Genomic DNA, 20130 nt, shown 5'->3' on the forward strand with positions numbered 1-20130 from the left:
TCTTTTTGTCTTACTTTTCTTTGGAAAATTCTTGGGGGGATAACTTTCACAGTCATACTAGCTCTTCTCTTTGCTGGATCAGGGTGAGTTGCTATACATTTATATCTATAATGACTTTAAAACCACAACAATAAATGTATTTAGAAGTTTCTCTAATCCACATGATCAAAATTATAAATATACATATATATAAATAAAAATATACATACACCTTCACTAATATTTGGTTAATTAGTCCTTGTGTGTGTGAGATCATTGTCCTGTTGAAATATCCAATTGTGTCCATGTTCCAAACATCTAGCTGTTGATTTGAGGTGAAGCTGAAGAATCTGAGGGTAGTCCTCCTTTCTCATTATTCTATCATCTTTGTTTAATAAACCAATACCGCTGGCAGCAAAACAGCCCCAGAGCAGAACGCTACTACCACCATACTTGACAGTTTCTGCAGTGTTCTTAGAGTTGAATACCTCACTTTTGTCCTTCAAACATACCTTCTAGTTCTTGTAAATAAATAGCTTAATCTTTGTCTCCTCTGGCCATAAAACCTTTCTCCAGCATTTGGTTTGTTTATGTGGGCAGCTGCAAACTTCAGTTGAGTTCAGTTGTCCATGGCAATGTAAAACTTGCTTTACTGTGTAAAGGAATGCAGGCGTTGCAGCACTTCCCAGTTCATTACAGGCTTCAGCCTTGTCAGTTTCTGGGTTGTTCCCAAACATCCTAAGCAATTCTTCTCTCCTCAGGGTGACAATTCGTGTCTTGTTCCAGACCTTGACGAAGTTGTGATACATGCAAATAACTTGTACTTAAACACAGTTGTTTGAACTGATGATGCTGGAAGCTGCATTTGCGTAGAAATGACTCCAAGAGACCTTCCCAACTTGTGTAAATCTACAGTTCTCAATCTTAGATCTTCCTTTTACTCTGTGTGCTCTGGTCAATCCAATGAGTCCTGCCAAAGTCACTCATGTAGTCAGTCATGATCACTAATCAGACATTAGTAGGCATGCTTATTAAAAGGTTTAAGTGAGTGTATGTATACTTTTGTCTCTGTGTGGTTTAGAGAGAATCCATAATAAATTCAAACTTGTGTAATTACCGTGACATTCATGCCCATGATGAGTGTATATAAACATCTGACCACAACTGTATCAAACATTAGTAAGAGATTTAGCTAATATGGATTTTTTCAATTATATATTAAAGCTGTCAAAATACAGGAAGATTGACATTTCATTTAACCTAAGCTTTTCCTCAATTTGAATTTTAAATATTGTCAGTTTTAACCCCCCAAAAAACGCTTTTAGAAATCTTTCTATAGCTCATGGTGCTTTCTGAAAGACTGGTCCGTGTTTCTGCACAAACTCATTTGTAGAGAGAGGTTTGCAATACCTGATTTTCCTCTTCTGCTCTGGGATCTTTGCCCCATCTCACCACGCTCCAGCTTCGATCAAAGAACAGAAAGACTGACAGATGCATTCTCACATCCTTCCGTCAAGGATGTCAGGGGAGCTCCAGCAACCTAGTACCTACTTGTGCAGAGAGAAGAAATGGGAGCAACCTCAGTTGCTCCTTTTCCCCATTGATCAACAAGCAAAACGGACTCCATTAGTGCTCTGGATGGTACTGATAGAAGAAATCATTAAGGAGTAACGCGTTTGGGAAATGATTGCAGGGCACTAGTAAAGTGGGTTAGAGGAAAGTCCCTGGAGTTTATACTTCCCACTGTTGTAGTTCATCCTCCAGCTCAGTGGGTTATGTGTGTGTGTGTGTGTGTGTGTGTGTATACGGTGCAGGAGTAGTGTAGATAGTAGCTTCAGTAAAAATAGCTGATGGCATTTTTCTGCATAGAAACACATAACATCCACACACTAAGCTAATACTAGGCTAAACTGCTTTGACCATAATTGATTCTTATCAGCAGTTTGTATATAAGTACACATGGAAATATGTATGAGTTAGTCTAGTATCCAGGGGCCCATAGCTTACTCTACGTGGCATTGATTAGCCATTAATTCAATCCATGCTTTAGCCCAGTGGCTGACATCTCCCAAGGTGTTTCGTGTGTGTGTGTGTGTGTGCGTGTGTGTGTGTGTGTGTGTGTGCTTTTGCACCGAACACACCCCTCTTGCATCCGCACATGAAAGAGGGGTGTGTGCTGTTAATTCCTCTGTGATTGACAGACTCTGTTTCTTAGCTGAGAGAAGATTCCAGCAGAAGAAAGTTGATTAAGCCTGTGCCTTTGAGCCACACCGACTCCATGACAGAAGCTCAATCGCCAAAACAAACTGTGTATATCAGCTCTATTTGTCTTGTCTTGCGATAATAAAATATTGTAAGAAATCAAACGAAGGGCGGGCTGGAGCGAGCAGGGAGCTGAGGGGAGAAGAAGAGCTGAAGGGAGATGCAGCGGTGAAAGCAAATTCAATGAGTCAAAATGAGCTAAGGGGAGAGAGGAAGGAAGACAGGGGAAAAAGGAGCAGAAAGCGAGGCATGCGGAGATCTGCATAGAGAGGAGAGTGAATGCCATACCCCAGATGCCATGGCTCAGATCTAGTCTCTGACTCATGCTCGCTCACTGTGAACAGATGGTTTCTGTGGTGCATGTGCGCACACACTTATAAGCAATCGTCAATACACACACGAGGATACACACACACACACACGCTGGTGGAGGAGAACATTAGATGGGCCAATTAGATATGGCTGCCATTCTGTGGTAGAGGAGAGAAAAAACTAACATGGCAGAGGCTTATTGAAGCGGCAGTGCTCTAACGGTGAAGATGGGCTCGACGGGGCTGTTTATTAACTGCTAAACTCCCACTCTATTTCATCCAGCTCTGTGTTAATCGAGCTTTATGAGCTTAAAAGATGCTTTAGACTGACAAAGATGCATGCATATTAATCAAGAAGCAGAACCCCTGTCCATTGTTCTCTCCCCGCTGAGGAGCTCTTATTGCTGTTTTACACTTTGGGCAAGTTTTTCACTGATGCATCTTTTAGAAGAAGCAAATAACTCAGGGAAATATCTTTTTTAATGAGATAATTGCAGGACATCAAACATTTTTGAAAAGATTTTGGAATAATAAAATAGCTGCTAACACAAGTTTTGTTTGAGTTTTATTATAAAGTTTCATGTTGTCAGCCAGTATTGTTTCTTTTCCTGTTTTTTTACTAGTTTTTGCCTTTTTATTATATTTTTTATTTTACAGCCTCAAAAGCAACCTCTTTTATAGACACATAAATAATGTCGTCACACTTGTTATATGCAGTGTTGGGACTAACGCGTTATTAAGTAACGCGTTACAGTAACTACGTTATTATTGTGGTAACGAGCACGGTAACTAGTTATTATGCCAAAACCAGGAACGCGTTACTCGTTACTAGGATTTAGATAGGCTCGTTACTCGTTACTTCGTGTGGTGGCTATCGCGGAGCTTCCACAGATTCAATAACATTAGCAAGTGGTGGAGGCCAGCAGGTGGATGAAGGAAAAGGGAGGCAAGAGGAGAGACCCGAAGCGGCCGCCGGTCCGCGTGTCAGGTGAACTGAACTTCAGGTAAGAAGTTATGACCTGCAGTCTATCGGAGTCAGATATAAACCAAGTTTAGGTGGAGTTTATTTTCGGTATGCTGACATTTTCGTACTGCGTGCTAGCTAGCATGACGGAGTTTCTATACAGCTGTGTGGGTGCTATGTTACTGATGTTGAACTTTATTTTGTTCATACGTTAATTATTAGAGTTGCCAACCGTCCAGTAAAAAACAGAATCGTCTGGTATTCAGAGAAAATATTACGCGTTTCGTACTGAGGTGAAAAGGAACACAGTTTGTCCCGGACTTCAGCTACAATGAAAAAGACACAAAGCTGAAGCTGCACAGCTGCCTCTTCTTCTCTCATTCTCTCCTCTCCTGTTTCTACTTCAATCAGGAAACTGATCAATGATCAGCTGATCGGCTTTTCTCTCTTGTTTATTTATCGCCCACTTTGCGCCAGAAAGAGGAAACCAGCGGATGTCGCGTTAAACAACAGCAGCATGTTTAAGCTTGATCAGCTGTTGTTAGAATTTATTTAATATTAATTTCTAGTATCAGCTGATGTTTGCTGGAGCCACAGCTGTAAAGCTGCTGGTCATGATATCGGTTTGGTTATCTGGTGAGAGGGAAACATGCAGATGAAACCAGGAGATGTCCTTACTGAATCATCAGAGCTGAACAGGTGATGGAGAAACAGGTTTACCTTTTAGGTGACATGAATGAGTTGAAGGGAAGTTATGAACTGTTTCTGAGAGACAAATAACACCAGGATCCTTTTCTGTGTAGCTGACAGCTGGTAACTGTGCAGGGGCGGATCTAGCAAAGTGTTGCCAGGGGGGCAGGTAGGGCATTAACAGGGAAAGGGGGGGACAAGGAAATACTTTTCTTTATTATTCTCATTTAAAATGTCTCGCTTTAAAAAAAAAAATAATTATCTGAGTCTTACAACAAACAATTGATAGATTGATACATATATACCATCAGAACAGTGTACATCACTGTCACAACAGTGTTTATTTTCATTCAAAGGCTTTATGATTTTTCCTATAATGGTGGGCCGGTCTCTAGTCAAAATGCCCGGGACGATTTTTTTGTCCCAGTCCAGCTCTGTATGCAGCTCATCTGCAGTCTGGTGTTACCTACATCTTCCTATTCAGAAGGCAGAATTTCCACGTTCTGAGTACAATCAAAAGCACCACGACTGCAGTTTTTGTGTTGGATGTAAAAAGCAGGCTAGAATCATGGCGGCGGTCAACGACGGTCCAGGCGTGGGATTTCTCTCGTGGAAATGTGCACATTATTTTTTCCTTTCTATTGGTAGGTGGCACAGTGCACTTGTGGCAAGTAAGCAAGCTAGAAGACTAGCTATCTTGCTGGGTATCCAGTTACGGAAGCAACACATTAACAAGAGAATTCTGAGTAAAACCAAAGTTACTTTCCCTAGTAACTAGTTACTTTGAAAGTAACGAGTAACTTGAAGTAACTGAGTTACTTTTTTAGAGAAGTAACTAGTAATGTAACTAAGTTACTAATTTAAAGTAACTTACCCAACACTGGTTATATGTAATTTTGTGGCTGAAAAATTTACTCTGTAAAATTAATAAATGAATATTAATTTTTTGCTTTGTTCTTACAGAAACCTAAGCAGGGAGCTTAATATTATCCCAGAAAGCGTCAATAACTAACAGGCGGGTGTAGTTTAAAGGGGAAGCAGGACCGTGGTGGTAAATGCATTTTCATGAACTTATTCTGTAAAAGGCTTAGCACCTGGAGACAGAGTCTGAGTACTGCTAAAATAGTGCTGACTGCCTGTGCTCACTTCTCGCGCTGTTGCCTCAGTGAGTGAAATGACCGTTTTTGTCCAAGCCTGTGACCAGAAGCTGAAAGAAATGCAGAGCAAATGGCTCGGCTTAAGAACACTTCAGCAGGGATGATTCTGGCTGTCACTTTGAACCCAGACTGTGGTTAACAGATGGTCTCCTTCTACTGCCTCCTCTCTCCATCCTAAATCTTTCGCTTATTCTCTCCTGCTTTGAATTTTCATAAATCTTCTTTCTTCAAGACTGATCAAGAGCCTAACAGCAGTGTTATATTTAATCAAGAGAAAATGCTTTTCCTCCAGCCTACCTCTGAGGTCATTCCTTAAGACTGAACTTTAAATTGCCATTAGACTGCTTTCAGTCAGTGCTCCTTATCATAGAGGAGCATCTCTCTCTCGTTGACCATGAGAGGAGAAACGCTGTCCTTTTAGCTGGAATGAACTTTTAATCTCTTGGCATCTGTGTCCTAAGAGAGGAAAGGAGGCCCGAGGCTGCTGCATTCAGCTCCTGTGTTATCATTTAATTCGACTGTCTACAGCCCATGCCTTTGCTCTGTGGGGTTATTAATTTGATATTTATATATTCAGATATAACCTTACCATGACTTTCAAGCACATCACACATCATTGTAGCGTTTTATTCCCCGATATAATACTGAGAATTGTGGGATGTACAATTCTGTGCATTTGCAAACTGTTTTTTAGTTACCAGGAAAAGACATTTGGTGACAATCTTAACTTAAAGTTTTAAGCTAAGGTAGCTGGAGATAAATTTCAGTTTGGAGCATATTTAAAGCCACACTTTCTAATTTTGAACCAATCAACCTCCTTCGTCAATTCCAGGTTGCACTTTCAATTAAAAGGAATAATGTAATCTGAATATTGAATATCAAATCTGTATCTTATTCTATGTTTTATTCATCTTACTCTGTTAAGGAAGACCTCTGCGGTAGGCTGGCCACTTAGATGTTAGCATGCTTTCGAAACCCAGTATTCAAGATGATCTACTTGTTGACCAGATTTTAATATTTAATGTTATTAATGTGATTTTATCTTGATAGATTTTCTTCCAGATATTCTTTTACTGGTTCATCTACAAACACTGGATAGAGTCGATGGAGTCAAATTCCCTTCCTTATGTGGCTAGATTTTTTTTTTTGTTGACAGTTGTTCTGAATTTCATTTATTGCACCTTTAAACCCGCTGAAGGAAGGAATCAGCAGGAAGCCATTAATAAGCAGAACAAATTATGGCCTCTGATGAATATGAGTTTCAAGCTTCATTACACACGCTGTCTTTTGCACTGAACAGTGTTAAAGGAAACTGACATCTGTCTGTGAGAACATGTGGTCTAATTAAAAAAAAGCTAAATTAGGGTTAGGCTTAAAAATTGGTGTAAAAATGGAAGAAATTTTCAGTAGGTTTACACACTGACTTCAAATTCCGGTTATATCCATACACGTGTTGTCTAAATGTTTATTTAACAGGGAAACATTACTCATCACTTATACGATAAGTTTGTCTTAAATTGCACTACAAAAGCAGCGTGCGAGCAAACCTGGATCTGATACTTTTAACTTTATGAATTAATTTATAGCTGATTGTTTTTATGATTATTTCTTCTGTACTATAGCATGTATGATGAAAAAATGCACAAATGCAGAAACTCAGTCATTTTTAAGGCACAAGGTGTAGTCTCTGTCTTAAGGTATTTGTACTTTTGTTGTTAAAAAAAAATAAGCGAGAGAAAATAAAAGGATGGATTTATTGATTAAAACGCACAGAAAATGGATTAATTAATGACTTAAACATGATAATATTAACAGGGAAATGATGATATCTGTTCATTGTGTCATCACGAATACTTTTTGTACTTCTTTTGTTCTTCAAGTACAAGTATGAGTGTAGTGGTTTTTAATTAAATATTTAAGCATGGTGAAGCTGCTTCATCTATTTAAATACAGGACGCGAGTACCTCCAGTTAAGTAGGTATTAGTGAGAAATGCTCATAAACCACGACTTAAAACATCTATACTCTTCCACTTGTTCTTATCAGGGTCGCAGGAGCCTATCCCAGTTAACATATGATGAAAGGCAGGGTATACACTGGAGAGGTCGCCAGTCTGTTGCAGGGCTAACACAGAGAGACAGACAACAATATGCACTCACATTCACACCTATGAGCAATTTAGACAATTTAGAATTAACCTAACCCAACTAGGTTATTTGTCTTTGGGAGGAAGCTGGTGAATCTGTGAAAAGATGTGAAGGAAATATGGTGGAATCAAAGTCACGATCTTCTTGGTGAGAGGCAACCACCACCGTGCTGCCCTGACTTAAAACAGGACCAATGTAACCCCTTTACCTGCTTCATTAGTTATCTTACAAATATCTCAAAGAATCTGTTACCGCACGGTTCTTCTTTTTATATAATACATCATTCGCCTTTTTGTTGGGTGGTAGGTGTTTTTCAGGGAAAAAAAGGGGGGCTATTGATTTGTCATGTCAGCACTGCAAGCTCCACTATAAGCTCCCACATCAGCGCCTGCCTATGCATGTTTGCACCTGGATGCATTCCCCCTGGGTTACTTTCAACGTGGATGGGCTTGATCAGTTCCTTGCTATAAATGTGAATTTGAAAAACACCAAAGAGTTCATGTCGCAGTGAGAATGAAGCATTTGACTATTTTACTTTCAATTAAAAATGTCGTTTTGCCAGTGAATACCAGTGAATACCAGTGAAAACAAATAAAAGTCAGGTCAGTTCTGCTGGTCTTGGTTTAGCTATGAGGAACAAACCCATCCAATAAAATGGCCTCCCGCTGAGCCACAAAAGCCTGCTGTCTTTTGTCCTCAGCTGTTTCCTCTTATTCATGGTCCCTTTTTCATTTCTTTGCTATTTTTCATCTGTCTCTATAAAATACTAAGCTTGCTGCCGGCTCCATTGCAGCACCAATTATTGCTCCTTGTAGGTCTTTTTATATCCTTTTGTTGCCTTCCTCCTAATTCCATGCATCCAGCCTTTTCCCTCTTTCTTCCTCTGTTATCCATCATCAGCTGGCAATTAGCCAATCAGTGATGCATATCAGCTTGATAATGAAATGCATCCGCCCTTTTCTCCTTCTCTAAGCCCTCAAATTAGTCGCCATCTTCTCTTTCACAGCATTCCCCAGTTTTGTATTCCCCACGTCATCGTTTTCTCTTCCTCTCTGTGCTCCGGGAGTTCATTTGTCCATATTTGACCTCTGACGAATGAGCTCATCTCTGTTTATATCGGCCAGCCAATTGATCTATGTCAACTCAGTTTAAACGTTCTAGGCTAGGTTTTCATCTTTTAAAACTCCAATATAAAGGATGCTGACAGGTTGAGCCACAGAGCTCTGTAAACGTAGTCCACTCCTCTCTCCAAGATTAGATTTGAATGAGATAAACTGACCATATCTTCAGCTGGTTAATGAGAAAGAAATGCTGTCAGACTGTCAGCAGCCTTAGTAATGAACTCCCAGAGGAGCTCTGGGATAATATGGAAGCTTGGGGAATGCAACATATGTCAACTGTGTGCTGACAAATCAGTGAACAATAAGACATGCTAGTTAGGTTAACTGGTGATTCTAAATTGGCTGTAGGCGTGGATGTGAGAGTTTGCAGTGATGGACTGGTGACCTGTCCAGGTTGTGCCCTGCTTCTCACCCAGTTAAACACCTCTAAATAACTCTAATTTACATAAGCAAATAAGAAAATGGATGGATGGACCTGTAATGAAACAATTAAATTAAAATTAGGGAATAAAATATATTGGTTGTTAGAAAATTTGGATTGCAGAGGATACACTGTACAATTCTAATTATAATCTTTGGACTCTTAATGCTTGTAATAATTCCAGTTATAGCTGATTGTGGAATATTACATATAATATTCCTGTTTTTATATTTACACAATATTCATGCAGCAAAGACCAAAGTAAGTTTGCAGTCACTATGGGCTTGGGGCTGATCAAAGGAAAGTATTGATAGATACATTCTAACAGGATTGTTTTCCTGTGTTGTTAAGCAACCAATTTGCGTTACAGTGAGGTACAAGTTGTGCTAAATGGCTTAATGATAATTTCATAGCTTCTTTCGATCAGCTTTAAAACCAATTCTTAATCCCTGTTTGATGGAAAAATGGTGAAGCTTGAGAAATGCCGGTAATCTCTTGTGTCACTATTGATCAGGAACGAGGAGATGAGCAGGATTTATGCTGTGCGAGAGAGAGTGTGTAAACTATCTGCCAGTTTTTCAATAGATTAGAGCTCCATTAAGAGTCAGGAAGAGCAGAAATCACTGCAAGTATACATGTTCCAAGTATTGTATGTCTGTCGATGTGTCCCTGTGTAAACAAATCCCTGTGTGTGTGTGTGTGTGTGTGTGTGTGTGTTTGAGATTGTGTGGGTGTGTGAAAGACAAGTGTATGTCCCGGGTTAACGGACAAGAAATTGGGAGCAGCAGCAGTGAGACCCTGAGGTTAGAAACCATTTCCCGGTCCAGTGACCCTAAATTCAGTCAGAATACAGCCCTGTCCAGTTATAGGAATAATATGTGATCGCAAGAGATGTGAAATACAGAAAATAGGGCAGAAAACTCTGAAGGTAATGAGTTGTTTTTTTTTTTTTTGTATTCTAGGTCTGAGTGTGAGTGAGGAGCCTCCTCTTCATAGAGTGACAACTGGCACTGCGTCAACAGATCACCAGAGAGGGGTACCATGTCGCAGCAACAGCCTCCAGCCCCCTCCACTCCGGCACTGCCCCGACGCTACCTGCCACCCCAGTCAAGAAGCTCCCCTGGAGGTCAGCAGTTTTCTTGGAATAGCGCACAGTGCTTAGAGTCTTGGTTTGATAAAACTGAAAATATTGAAAACTGTGATTTGGCACAGCTAAAATTTCTGCACTACCACACATAAGTTAAAACCCATAAAACCTGTGTAGTAAATGTAGGCAATATATATTTTACATGCACATTTGTTCTCCATGGATGCGTGCAAAAGAGAGAGATGCATGTTTCCAGTAACAGATTGTGTCCTATTGTCTCACGCTGTTGTCACATATGTGGTTTACAGGCACGTATTGTGCACATATGTTAAAATAATTAAAAATATCATGAGAAATCCACATTAGAGGAGGCACACTGTACAGTATATCCAATTGAGGAATAAGAGGATGGAATTGACAGCAGCATGACAGCAGCAATGTTCTTTTTCAAATGCATACATGGAATTAACACCAGGCGCCTCATAGTATCGCACTTCACTCTGCCACATTTATATGATGTTATAAAAATGTCCTGTTTCTGCTTGAATAAATGACACAGAGCTACATGTTCTCTTCTGTGACATAAGCGAAATACATTTGAGACAAAACAATGCAGACATCGCTATTGTTGCCAACAGGTTCTTATCAGGGATGCAGACGGTGTTGTGGGGATGAGAAAATATCCTTCACCCTGTGTGCCCTGAGCTGATACAGAGTGTGTTATGAATTATTGATGGAGAAAGTTCCTGGCAACCTGACTCATACCCTTTTTTTATATTAGTGTTGCATTAACTCTTTTTTTTTTTTTTGCTCTCTATAGGGTAGTACAGACTCATATGTACAGTCATGGCAATAAAACAGAAGGTACACCATCATTGAATTCTAAGGTTTTATGCATCAGGTCCTACAATGAGATAAATAGAACCTCAGATGAGCACCAACACATGCAGTGTGTCATTATTTATTATTTATTTACCAAAAATCAAGCCGAAATGTAGAAAAAAAAAAACCTGAAGTAACATGTCATGAGCATGTGTATTTCTGCTTTAGCCTGTAAAAAATAACAACGGTTATTTCACGTAAAAAAATATCTGTATCTTCATCTGAACACGTTCTACTTGTTTGGAAAAGGTGCTCATACAAGCATGGTATTCCATGTATGCAATGGGAAATGCAGCTGTGCTATCCTAAACAGCTTCACATCATAAGCATCTGCTGACCTTTTTATTTTCAAGTAGCCCATCCAGATTTAAATTCAGATTCTACACAGCCTCACTGTGTGTTCGCGTCGGTACGGTGATGTGATGTGACAGTGTGTGGCAATAAAGATTCACTCTGACAGCCACATTTGCATGATTTTACCAAAACATGCACAGTGAACACACACACACACAGTGTTGCTGCAGAGCAAAAGAAACCTCCAGGGTTATATGGGGATTTGTTCAGGATCAGAGGCTTCTTTCCCATAACAGGTCTAATTAGTTTCTTTTCAAGGTCTCGCTCCCACTCTCCTGCCTGCTTCACACCAGTCTCCCTGCTAACCTCTTGAAACTTCCTTCCTTCCTACTTCTTTATTTGTGTCACCTCTTTTTTCTCCTCCACTTAGAATTTTTCGCCCCAATTTTCTACATTTTGAGCTCCCGTGTACTTGTTTCAAATCCAGCCACTTGTTCTTACATTCACTAGTTCTGCAAAAGATTGAATGTGAAACGCAGGAGAACGCTTTTGAGGGTTGAAATAATATTAATAAATCATTGGGAGTTCCTAATTGTTGCCTGTCTTGACTACAAAGTGCAATAGTGTCACATAGACGAAGGAGGATTTTTAGCACATCTGCTCAGCTTCTTTTTGACCCGCAATCCTGTGGGACATAGTTATACTACACAGCAGGGGGGGATGTAGCTGGAGATGAAAGCAGAAGGGGTAACTGGAAAGATTTGGAAAAAAGTTAGGAGAGGAGGAAAATCAGCCAAGAAATGGGAAAAAGTACAATAAAAAAGATTGAGGCAGGCAGGCAAAGTTGATTTGACACTCATGTGTGTATATCTGACATGTTTCACTAGCCAAATGTCACTGTGCGATATTCGGAGCCTAATCAACACCTTGTGTTGTGACAGTGAGCAGGAAGGAGTTTCAGCGGAGTTCAGAAGTCACACGTTCCCTCCCGTCCTCCCCAAAAAGGCTGGCTGTGGTTCCTCCCAAACCTCAGTCTCCAGGTGAGTTTTTCCTCTTTGTTATTGTGCAAAGTGCAGATATATGGAATGGCAGTTTTCTTTGTCTACAATACAAAAAAGAGGTGCTAGAAATTGAACAATTTCACTCACACACAGGGGCAGAAAACTATTGATGGTAAAACAGACACCTGTGCTTGTCCTACTATGGCAAGTCAAAATGTATGCTATGAAAAAAGCCTGTGCCAGAATCCCGGTGGCTGACTAATTGTACACTATTCACCCTGAACAATAAGACTACTTAACACATATTGTATAGCTCCACCTCACTCTGCTGATAGAGCCACCTTATCTGCTGATGAGTATGCTCTGGGGTGTCCCGCCCCCCAAATATTTCTAACACCCAGATGTGGTTGTACACAGTTTGAGGTGGAGATTTGTGATATTTAACAATTTCTTCTATGTTGTGGTTTCATCCATGTGGTCTGGAAAGAGCAGAGTAATTTTCTTTTGGGATTGCGGAGAGAATCCAGATGTTTCCTAGCAGAGTCGAACATCTCCTCAGGCCAGTTATTTTCTCACTTTAGTGCCGCTGTTCACCTTTGTCTTTACTGCTACTTTCTCGGACCTCGTCTACTCCTACACGGTCCCAAAATGAAAGCATTTTTCTTCTTTCAAATTCCCAGCAGCATTGATTTTGCTCTTGTTTACTGAAATTTGCAGACTGTTGTTCCACCTTGAAGTTGCTCTGGACACGATCCCAGCAAGATGCTAGCGAGAGAAAGTGAAACTGATATTCACCTCGTGAATATCTGTTTCCTTGATATCTTTAAGAACACCCTAAAAACACACAGACAAACACTTCCATCTAAGTTCTCCGCAAGATCTGCCATTACCTTTTCTCATTGTTTCTTGCATCGTTATTTCTCATCCATCCACCTCTCTGCTCTCATCTGCATGCTGCCTTCACACTCATCCATATAGGCTCATTTAGTATTCAGTATCCTCTCTCTAACCTTTCAAGTAGAACCTGCAGATGTCTGGGTGTGTGTGCACATGCACGCTTGTGCACATGTGCCTGAAAAAGAGGCAGAGAGCATTTACTGAACATAAAGGAAAGGGATTCCTAATAAGGCTTCAAGGCAAAGAAAGGACATTGAGATAGATGGAGCTCTGGAACAATTGCTGACGCTTGCATTTTTTTAACAGATGGCATCAAAACATCTCAGCATTTTTTTACCTTTATTTCTGTCATTTTTTCAGAGAGCTACTCCTACTAATGTGTTACATTTCTACCTGAAGCCCTTTGGTTATATTTGGTTAAACTGGTTATAGACATCAATCACCAAGACAGTTATTCAGTTCATCTGCAGCTATTCAACTCTATCCATTCGTTGCTCTTTTTTTCTTTTTTGTATTTTATCCTCCGCTCCCCCACCTCCCTCCAAACAATTTTGCACTCATTACCTGGGACCCTGCTCCCCAAGCCCAGCCTCGTGTTGCCATGGAGACCACTCCCCATGCTCCAGCAGGCCTGAATTATATGGTTGAGGCAGGTGATTTGGTGTTCTGCTGTGATTTTATTTTGTGTGCAAGCACATTTCCACCTACGGGCTGGTTTGTGAGTCTGTTGCTAATGTAGAGTAAATTTGATGGTATACACACACTCGCACTGTAACAAGGTGGCACACAGGTTAATCGCCTTGCTTGTATGTCAGCTACGACTTAATGATTGTGCCCCTTCAGACACCGTTACTTTGATGTGTCCAAATGTTTCTTTACATTTGCATGTTGTAAATAAAACACCCACGTTAGCATACTCTATATTACTGCTGCAGTTAAATCGTTATTTGAGAGAAGTTTATACATTTATCATGAGTTTAGATGGTTCATCGTGAGAAACTACCTCAAGACTTCCTGTACAAAAAAAAGATTTAATTAACTTACTACTATTTATCCTGAAAATGCGGTCACTGATATAAGATGGGTGCATGAGTAATTATTCACATATGTAAAGTAAGTAGTACTTTAATGTGTTTCTGAGTGGTATACTTTTTTGGTTTCATGTATTTAGCTCCTGTTTGTAACCTCTTTGTGCTGGGAAACTACTGAACTGTTTTAAAAGTGTCTCTGCTTTTTCGTCACTGTCATTCAACACTAAAACTGATGTGACAGAACAGATAAATTTGGCCTCGGTATATATGTTTAATTGGCTGATGTTCAGCTGATACATTTGTGAGTCCCTAATGTCTTGTTAGTTTCCTTAAAAAACACACACACACACACGCTCATTCTAATCTTATTTGATTGTCTTTGTTGCGTGCAGCAGCAGTCCGGGGCTCAGCTCCCTCTGGGTCCCCTCGCCGCGTAGCCCCCCTGAGGCTACAGCAAGAACAGCAGGAGAGCCTGCAGAGAGAGAAAGAGGAGGCTCAACAGAAAGAGAAACAGAGGCAAGCGGAGGAGAGAGAAAAAGAAAAGCAAAGAGAGGAGGTGGGTTAGTGAGAAATTCTGCAGCACCATTTGGGCCTTGCTCCGTTCTGTTCATTCCGGTATTATTCTGTGTCGCTTTTCAGGTTCAGAGGCTGCAGGGACGCTGCGAACAGCAGGAGAGGCAGCTGAAAGCTCTTAGAGATGAACTGAGGAAGACTTCGCTGGGTCTAGAAGCTTTCATAGTCACCACTCAGCATTATTGCCTCAAGGTAGCAAACTGGAATGATACTGTGCACAGTATTACTCTAATCACCATATTAAGGCTTAAAGGTTCACCTGCCATCCCATGCAGATTTACAACATAATACCTCGGTCTTAGTGTTTACACCAAGCCTAATATGTATGACACACGTGCACACAGTGCACACGCATGAACTCAAGGGCACATGCAGTATTTAACAGCATGAAGTGTTCACAGCATGGTCAATGAGCTGCTGGATGAGAAACAGTTTGAACAGTGTGACTGTGGAAAGGGTCTACCAGAGTTCAGTGTGTCACTGATCTGGTTTCATCCAGCTCTCTGTCTAATGGGATGATTTAACCTCTGAGGTGCTGTGGCAGTAATACCAGTGCCAGACTGTCGGGGGACTGTCTGACTTCTTTATGGTCATTGTCTGAGTGCTGCAATCACAGGTCCACACTGCAGATATACAAGACAGGGAAAGCACAAGTGTGACTTTTGAGTGGATTTGAGCTCCCTCTGCTGGCACCAGTCAAAAACTACAGCTCGAGCATTGTATATAGTACTGTGCAAACAGTTCTGTATATATAAGCCAGACTTTCTTGTCCGTTTTTTAAGTGGTGTTAAGCGATAGGTCTTTGGCATCATTGGCTGCTTTTTCGCTCATTTTCAGTCCTGTTCATGTACCCGACCATTTTCTTATGAATGGCCTTTTATTTAAGCCACTTGACATTAACGCACTAAAACAAGACACCTAAACTAGTGTGGTGTCTAAACATAACACACAACTTAGTGTCACAAACGCACGTTTCCCTTTTCTCAGGTAGAACCTACCAAAATTACTAAAGACAACACAATCTGACATAAAAGAGAATTTTTGCACCAACAAGAAAACGCAAATTTGAAACTTTTAGTTCAAATCATTGTCACCATGTATGAGAGAAGTACAGTGAATGTCTACAGCCATCTGTGAACCACAGTCAAGGCTCTGTTATGGTTTGAAGCTTTGATCAGTGCAGTAACATCTGGAAAGCCTCTGATTAGCAACAGAATTTTTTTTTGCTAGCAGTAAAAAAAAAAAAAAAAAATCCTGCTATTTTAAGGTAAAGATTAAGAGCTTTTTGTGGCAGTGTGGATTTTTGGATACATTTCAAATCAAAGCATGCTGTCCACTACGTTGGTTAATGAATGAAAAACTAATTACCTTCCCATCAACCTTACCTGTAGCCTCACGAATAACATCCTAGTCAAAGTGAATTGTTCAAAGCAGTAATACTCAATTTAGGGTATCAGCTAGACTTTTTTCTACTTTACTAAATTCAGATTTTAACAGGTTCTTACAATGTTTATTTTTCTGTCGAATCTTTTAAATGTAACTAAAGCAGTCTGTACTGCAGCTAAAATGAGCTAAATGTGTGATTGATCTGCCAAATACACCCAGTGTCAACAAGTTGTAGTTAAAAGGGCAGTAAATCCATAAATAAATCATTTCAAAGAGATTATTGGCCTTCTGTTCATTATTTAAATTTTTATTATTCACTAAAAAGCCGGCCTGAGGTCATTTGAGTTTAAGAATTCCAGTTGATTTGTACTTGGACTGTGCACTGTGTCAACAATCACGTTCATTTTTGTTTTTCAGAATGAAAACGCAGAAGAAAATCAAAGAAAGCTGTCTTTGGAAATGCAAAAGATCAGAGAGGAAATGGGTAAGAATGAATCGTTTGATTAAAATCACTTAAAATAATGTTGTGAGGGACCAAGCAGCCAAGGCATAGAGGACACAGGGAAAAAAATGTCTTGAAAAACAGTTCTTTATTTTAACCCTCAAAAAAGTTCAAAAGACAAAATTCAAAAACATAACTAGCAGGCCCATAAAAGAGGTCAACTAAATATAACTCTAGAAAAAGTAATTTCCAGAAACTTAAACAAACAACGTGGACACAACTTAACTCACAAACTGACCTAATTACAAAGACACAAGAGGGTAGCGTTTATAGTGGTTTGGCCAAACCATTTACACACAATAGGGGGGAAACAAAAACACACTAATATTAACTAAGCACAGAATAACACAAGTAAACCTAAAACACCCCTGTTCCTGATAAGCAGATGATTGGTCCTGCTGAGCAGGCATTTTGTTCTCAGAGTCCTCAGCCACGCCTTTTGCCCAAACAGGAAGCAGCCACCGCCCAAAACCAGGTAACTCAAAGAAAGAAACATAATTAATATAACAGAAAACATTTTTTAGAAAAACCACACCATGCTATTATGTGCGCACCTCATAATATCAGTGTTAGGTTTAAATGAAATGATTAATGAGTTATATTCATGAAGAAAACTACAAACCAAACTAATAAAGTGAACAAATGGACTGATTTACCCATGTGTGGCTGATGCCATCACACACACACCCTCCTTCAGGACTCACTGGTACAGTGAGGGAGGAAGTCGGCTGTAACATTGTTCTTCCCAGGAATGTGCTTGATGATAAACCGGAAAGGTTGCAGCGCAAGGTACCATCTTGTGATCCTTCCATTCTTATCTTTCATCTTTTCCATCCACTGAAGTGCACTGTGATCCGTCTTCAGGGTGAATTCTCTTCCAAGAAGGTAGTACCTGAAGGAATCAAGGGCCCACTTGATGGCAAGGGCCATTTTGCAGGACATACTTCTGTTAATGCCTGTCTCCTCTACTTGGTCCTTGTCAATTGCTTGTATAATATGCTGGAACTTTTCCAGTCTCCTCTGTGTGCGACCTCCGAGGCTTCCCAGGTGCAGCTTCCCATTCCTCATTAAAAAAAAAATGGCAACACACTGAAAACTTCTGAGATTTCACTGGACTTTTGAGCTTGAGCTCTACTGACAGCCACATTGCATTTATGATTCTGCTCTGACTCCAACAAATCAAAAAGCACTGGAAAATCTCGTCCCAAAACAGCTGAATAAGGCAAGTTATCAACCACCCCAACATTTAAAAGGTAAGTCTGTCCATTCACCTTAATGTACATGTCAGCTGTTGAGTACATCTTCTCATCTCCATGCACACAACAAATGTGGACGGTATCACTGACATAGACAATATTGGGGGGCACAAAATCTCTGTATCAGTGTACGAGAACTGCCAGAATCAAGTAAAGCTCTTAAAATTGTTCCATTAGCTTCAATTTGTATCATTTTAACAGTCTGGTCACACTGGAGCCCATGTTCAGCATGTGGACATGGCATGAAACACATTTGAACCATCTTAGCTGAAGTTTATGGGCACATTGGCTTTGTGTGGCCCTCCAACCCACAGAGGTAACAAAAGATCTTTTTTGGATTTTTTAAATGGTCTGCCAGCAAACTGGTTCTCACCCACAAGAGTTTTATCAGCTGACCGTGGCCTTTGATGGTACATCTGGGCTGATTTGGGGCCTTCCTTTGGCATTTTATTTGCATCACAAGTCCAGGGTTGTCCTTTCCTCCTGGCAGCTACAAACACTTCTGCCAGCTCAGCTGCCTTCGCTGCAGAAGACTGATTGTGCCCTCGAATCCAAACCTGTAGCTCAGGGGACAACATTCTCAAATATTGTTCAAGGATGATTATTTCACCAATTTCTTGGTTTGTTTTACCTTTTGGCTGAATCCATTTTCCGTACAGATCTTTAAGTCGAGCATACAACTCCTTAGGGTTCTCATCAGGCCTGACTTCAAGTGAACGGAATCTTTGCCTGTAGGTCTCAGGGTTAACATCATACTTGGACAAAATTGCAGCTTTTACTTTGTCATAATTGAGAGATTCATCAATATCCATATGAACATATGCCCCTCTTGCCTTGCCCGTTAGCAGCAAGATTAATCGAAAAACCCAGTCTGTTTTTTCCCAACGATATGCTAAGGCAATGTGTTCAAATGTAGTCAAAAAATGCTCAATATAATCACCATCAGTCAACTTTTCCAGTCTGGGTTCATGCAATGAAAACTGACCTGATAATGACTGAGTGGGTTCAGCTTGAGCTTGAGGAGAACTAGAAATGTGATGTAGCTCCCTTGACTCTGGTGACTCTGTGGTAGCTAATGGTAGCTCAGGTATTGGTGAAGTCCGGGACTGCACCTCTAACTGTAAAAACTGGAACTGACGTTGCACTGCCTTGAATTTTTATTCTTGGCGTGCGGTTACCTCTTCTTGGCCTGGCTTCCCGAGCCTCCTGTTGACCCATATGAGCTTGCAGTATTGACAGTAAACAGCCACCGCCCAAAACCAGGTAACTCAAAGAAAGAGAAACATAATTAACAGAAAACATTTTTAGAAAAACCACACAATGCTATTATGTGCACGCCTCATAATATCAGTGTTAGGTTTAAATAAAATGATTAATGAGTTATATTAATGAAGAAAACTACAAACCAAACTAATAAAGTGAACAAATGGACTGATTTACCCATGTGTGGCTGATGCCATCACAAATGCACAGTTTATGTATTCCACTTAGAATCACTAGACTATTATAACCACCTATTATTAACATCTGGGCCTTTCATACAGTCAGTTGTAACAGTCAGTGGAAAAGGCGGTTTTTTGGGGGGTTTTTTACATTTTATATTTCAACATAAAATGACTTGCATCAATGATTTCCAAAGCTTTCTATAGCTGCTAGTGTAATTAGCAGACTTCATCGCGTAACAAGATGACAATATCAATAAGATACAATGTATTTCATGCACAGCCTCAAACTCAGTGCGCTGGGAGAGACTCCAGAGAGAGAAGGCAGCGCTGGAGGTGGCATTTGAGCGAGAGCTGCAGGAGCTGCAGCTGCAACAGGAGGCAGAGCTGGCTGCCGTGGAGGAAGGACTCAGGAAGTGTCACTCAGCAGAGGCGGAGCACCTGAAGGCGGAGCATCGGTCAGAGATGGAGGAGTGTAGGACTCAACAGCAGGAGCAGGTAGGAGAAAGGCATCGGTGGAAGGAGATTGGTTTGTTTCTGTCATTAGCTGGCTTTAACGTGCACGTGTATACGTGTGTGGCCGTGCGTTAGATCGAAGAGATGACAGTCAGCCATCAGGCAGCCATTCAGGAACTCAGAGACATGCACAACATCACCATGGCAACGCTCCATGAAGAGCACGCCCGTACCATGAGAGGTATGAATGTGGGATTTTGTTTAATAATAAA

At 40.5% G+C, this 20130-nt stretch overlaps 1 protein-coding gene across 6 annotated transcripts in view; it reads left to right on the top strand.

Moving 5' to 3' along the window:
* mtus2a (microtubule associated tumor suppressor candidate 2a) overlaps nucleotides 1–20130 on the top strand; it is a 48324-nt gene that overhangs the window by 23132 nt on the left and 5062 nt on the right. For 2 of the 6 annotated variants that reach the window (XM_019364107.2, XM_019364108.2), the window contains exons 2-8: nucleotides 10014–10177; nucleotides 12256–12354; nucleotides 14636–14799; nucleotides 14883–15008; nucleotides 16620–16686; nucleotides 19686–19900; nucleotides 19994–20099. In XM_019364107.2, the coding sequence (XP_019219652.1) occupies nucleotides 10093–10177; nucleotides 12256–12354; nucleotides 14636–14799; nucleotides 14883–15008; nucleotides 16620–16686; nucleotides 19686–19900; nucleotides 19994–20099 (862 nt within the window). In that variant the 5' untranslated portion in view covers nucleotides 10014–10092. Of the gene's footprint in view, nucleotides 1–10013; nucleotides 10178–12255; nucleotides 12355–14635; nucleotides 14800–14882; nucleotides 15009–16619; nucleotides 16687–19685; nucleotides 19901–19993; nucleotides 20100–20130 lie in introns of those variants that run through there. The other 4 variants (XR_002063602.2, XR_002063604.2, XM_019364109.2 and 1 more) reach the window with 3 other exon arrangements.

Source organism: Oreochromis niloticus, linkage group LG10 (assembly GCF_001858045.2).
Source record: "Oreochromis niloticus isolate F11D_XX linkage group LG10, O_niloticus_UMD_NMBU, whole genome shotgun sequence".
Lineage (NCBI taxonomy): Eukaryota > Metazoa > Chordata > Actinopteri > Cichliformes > Cichlidae > Oreochromis > Oreochromis niloticus.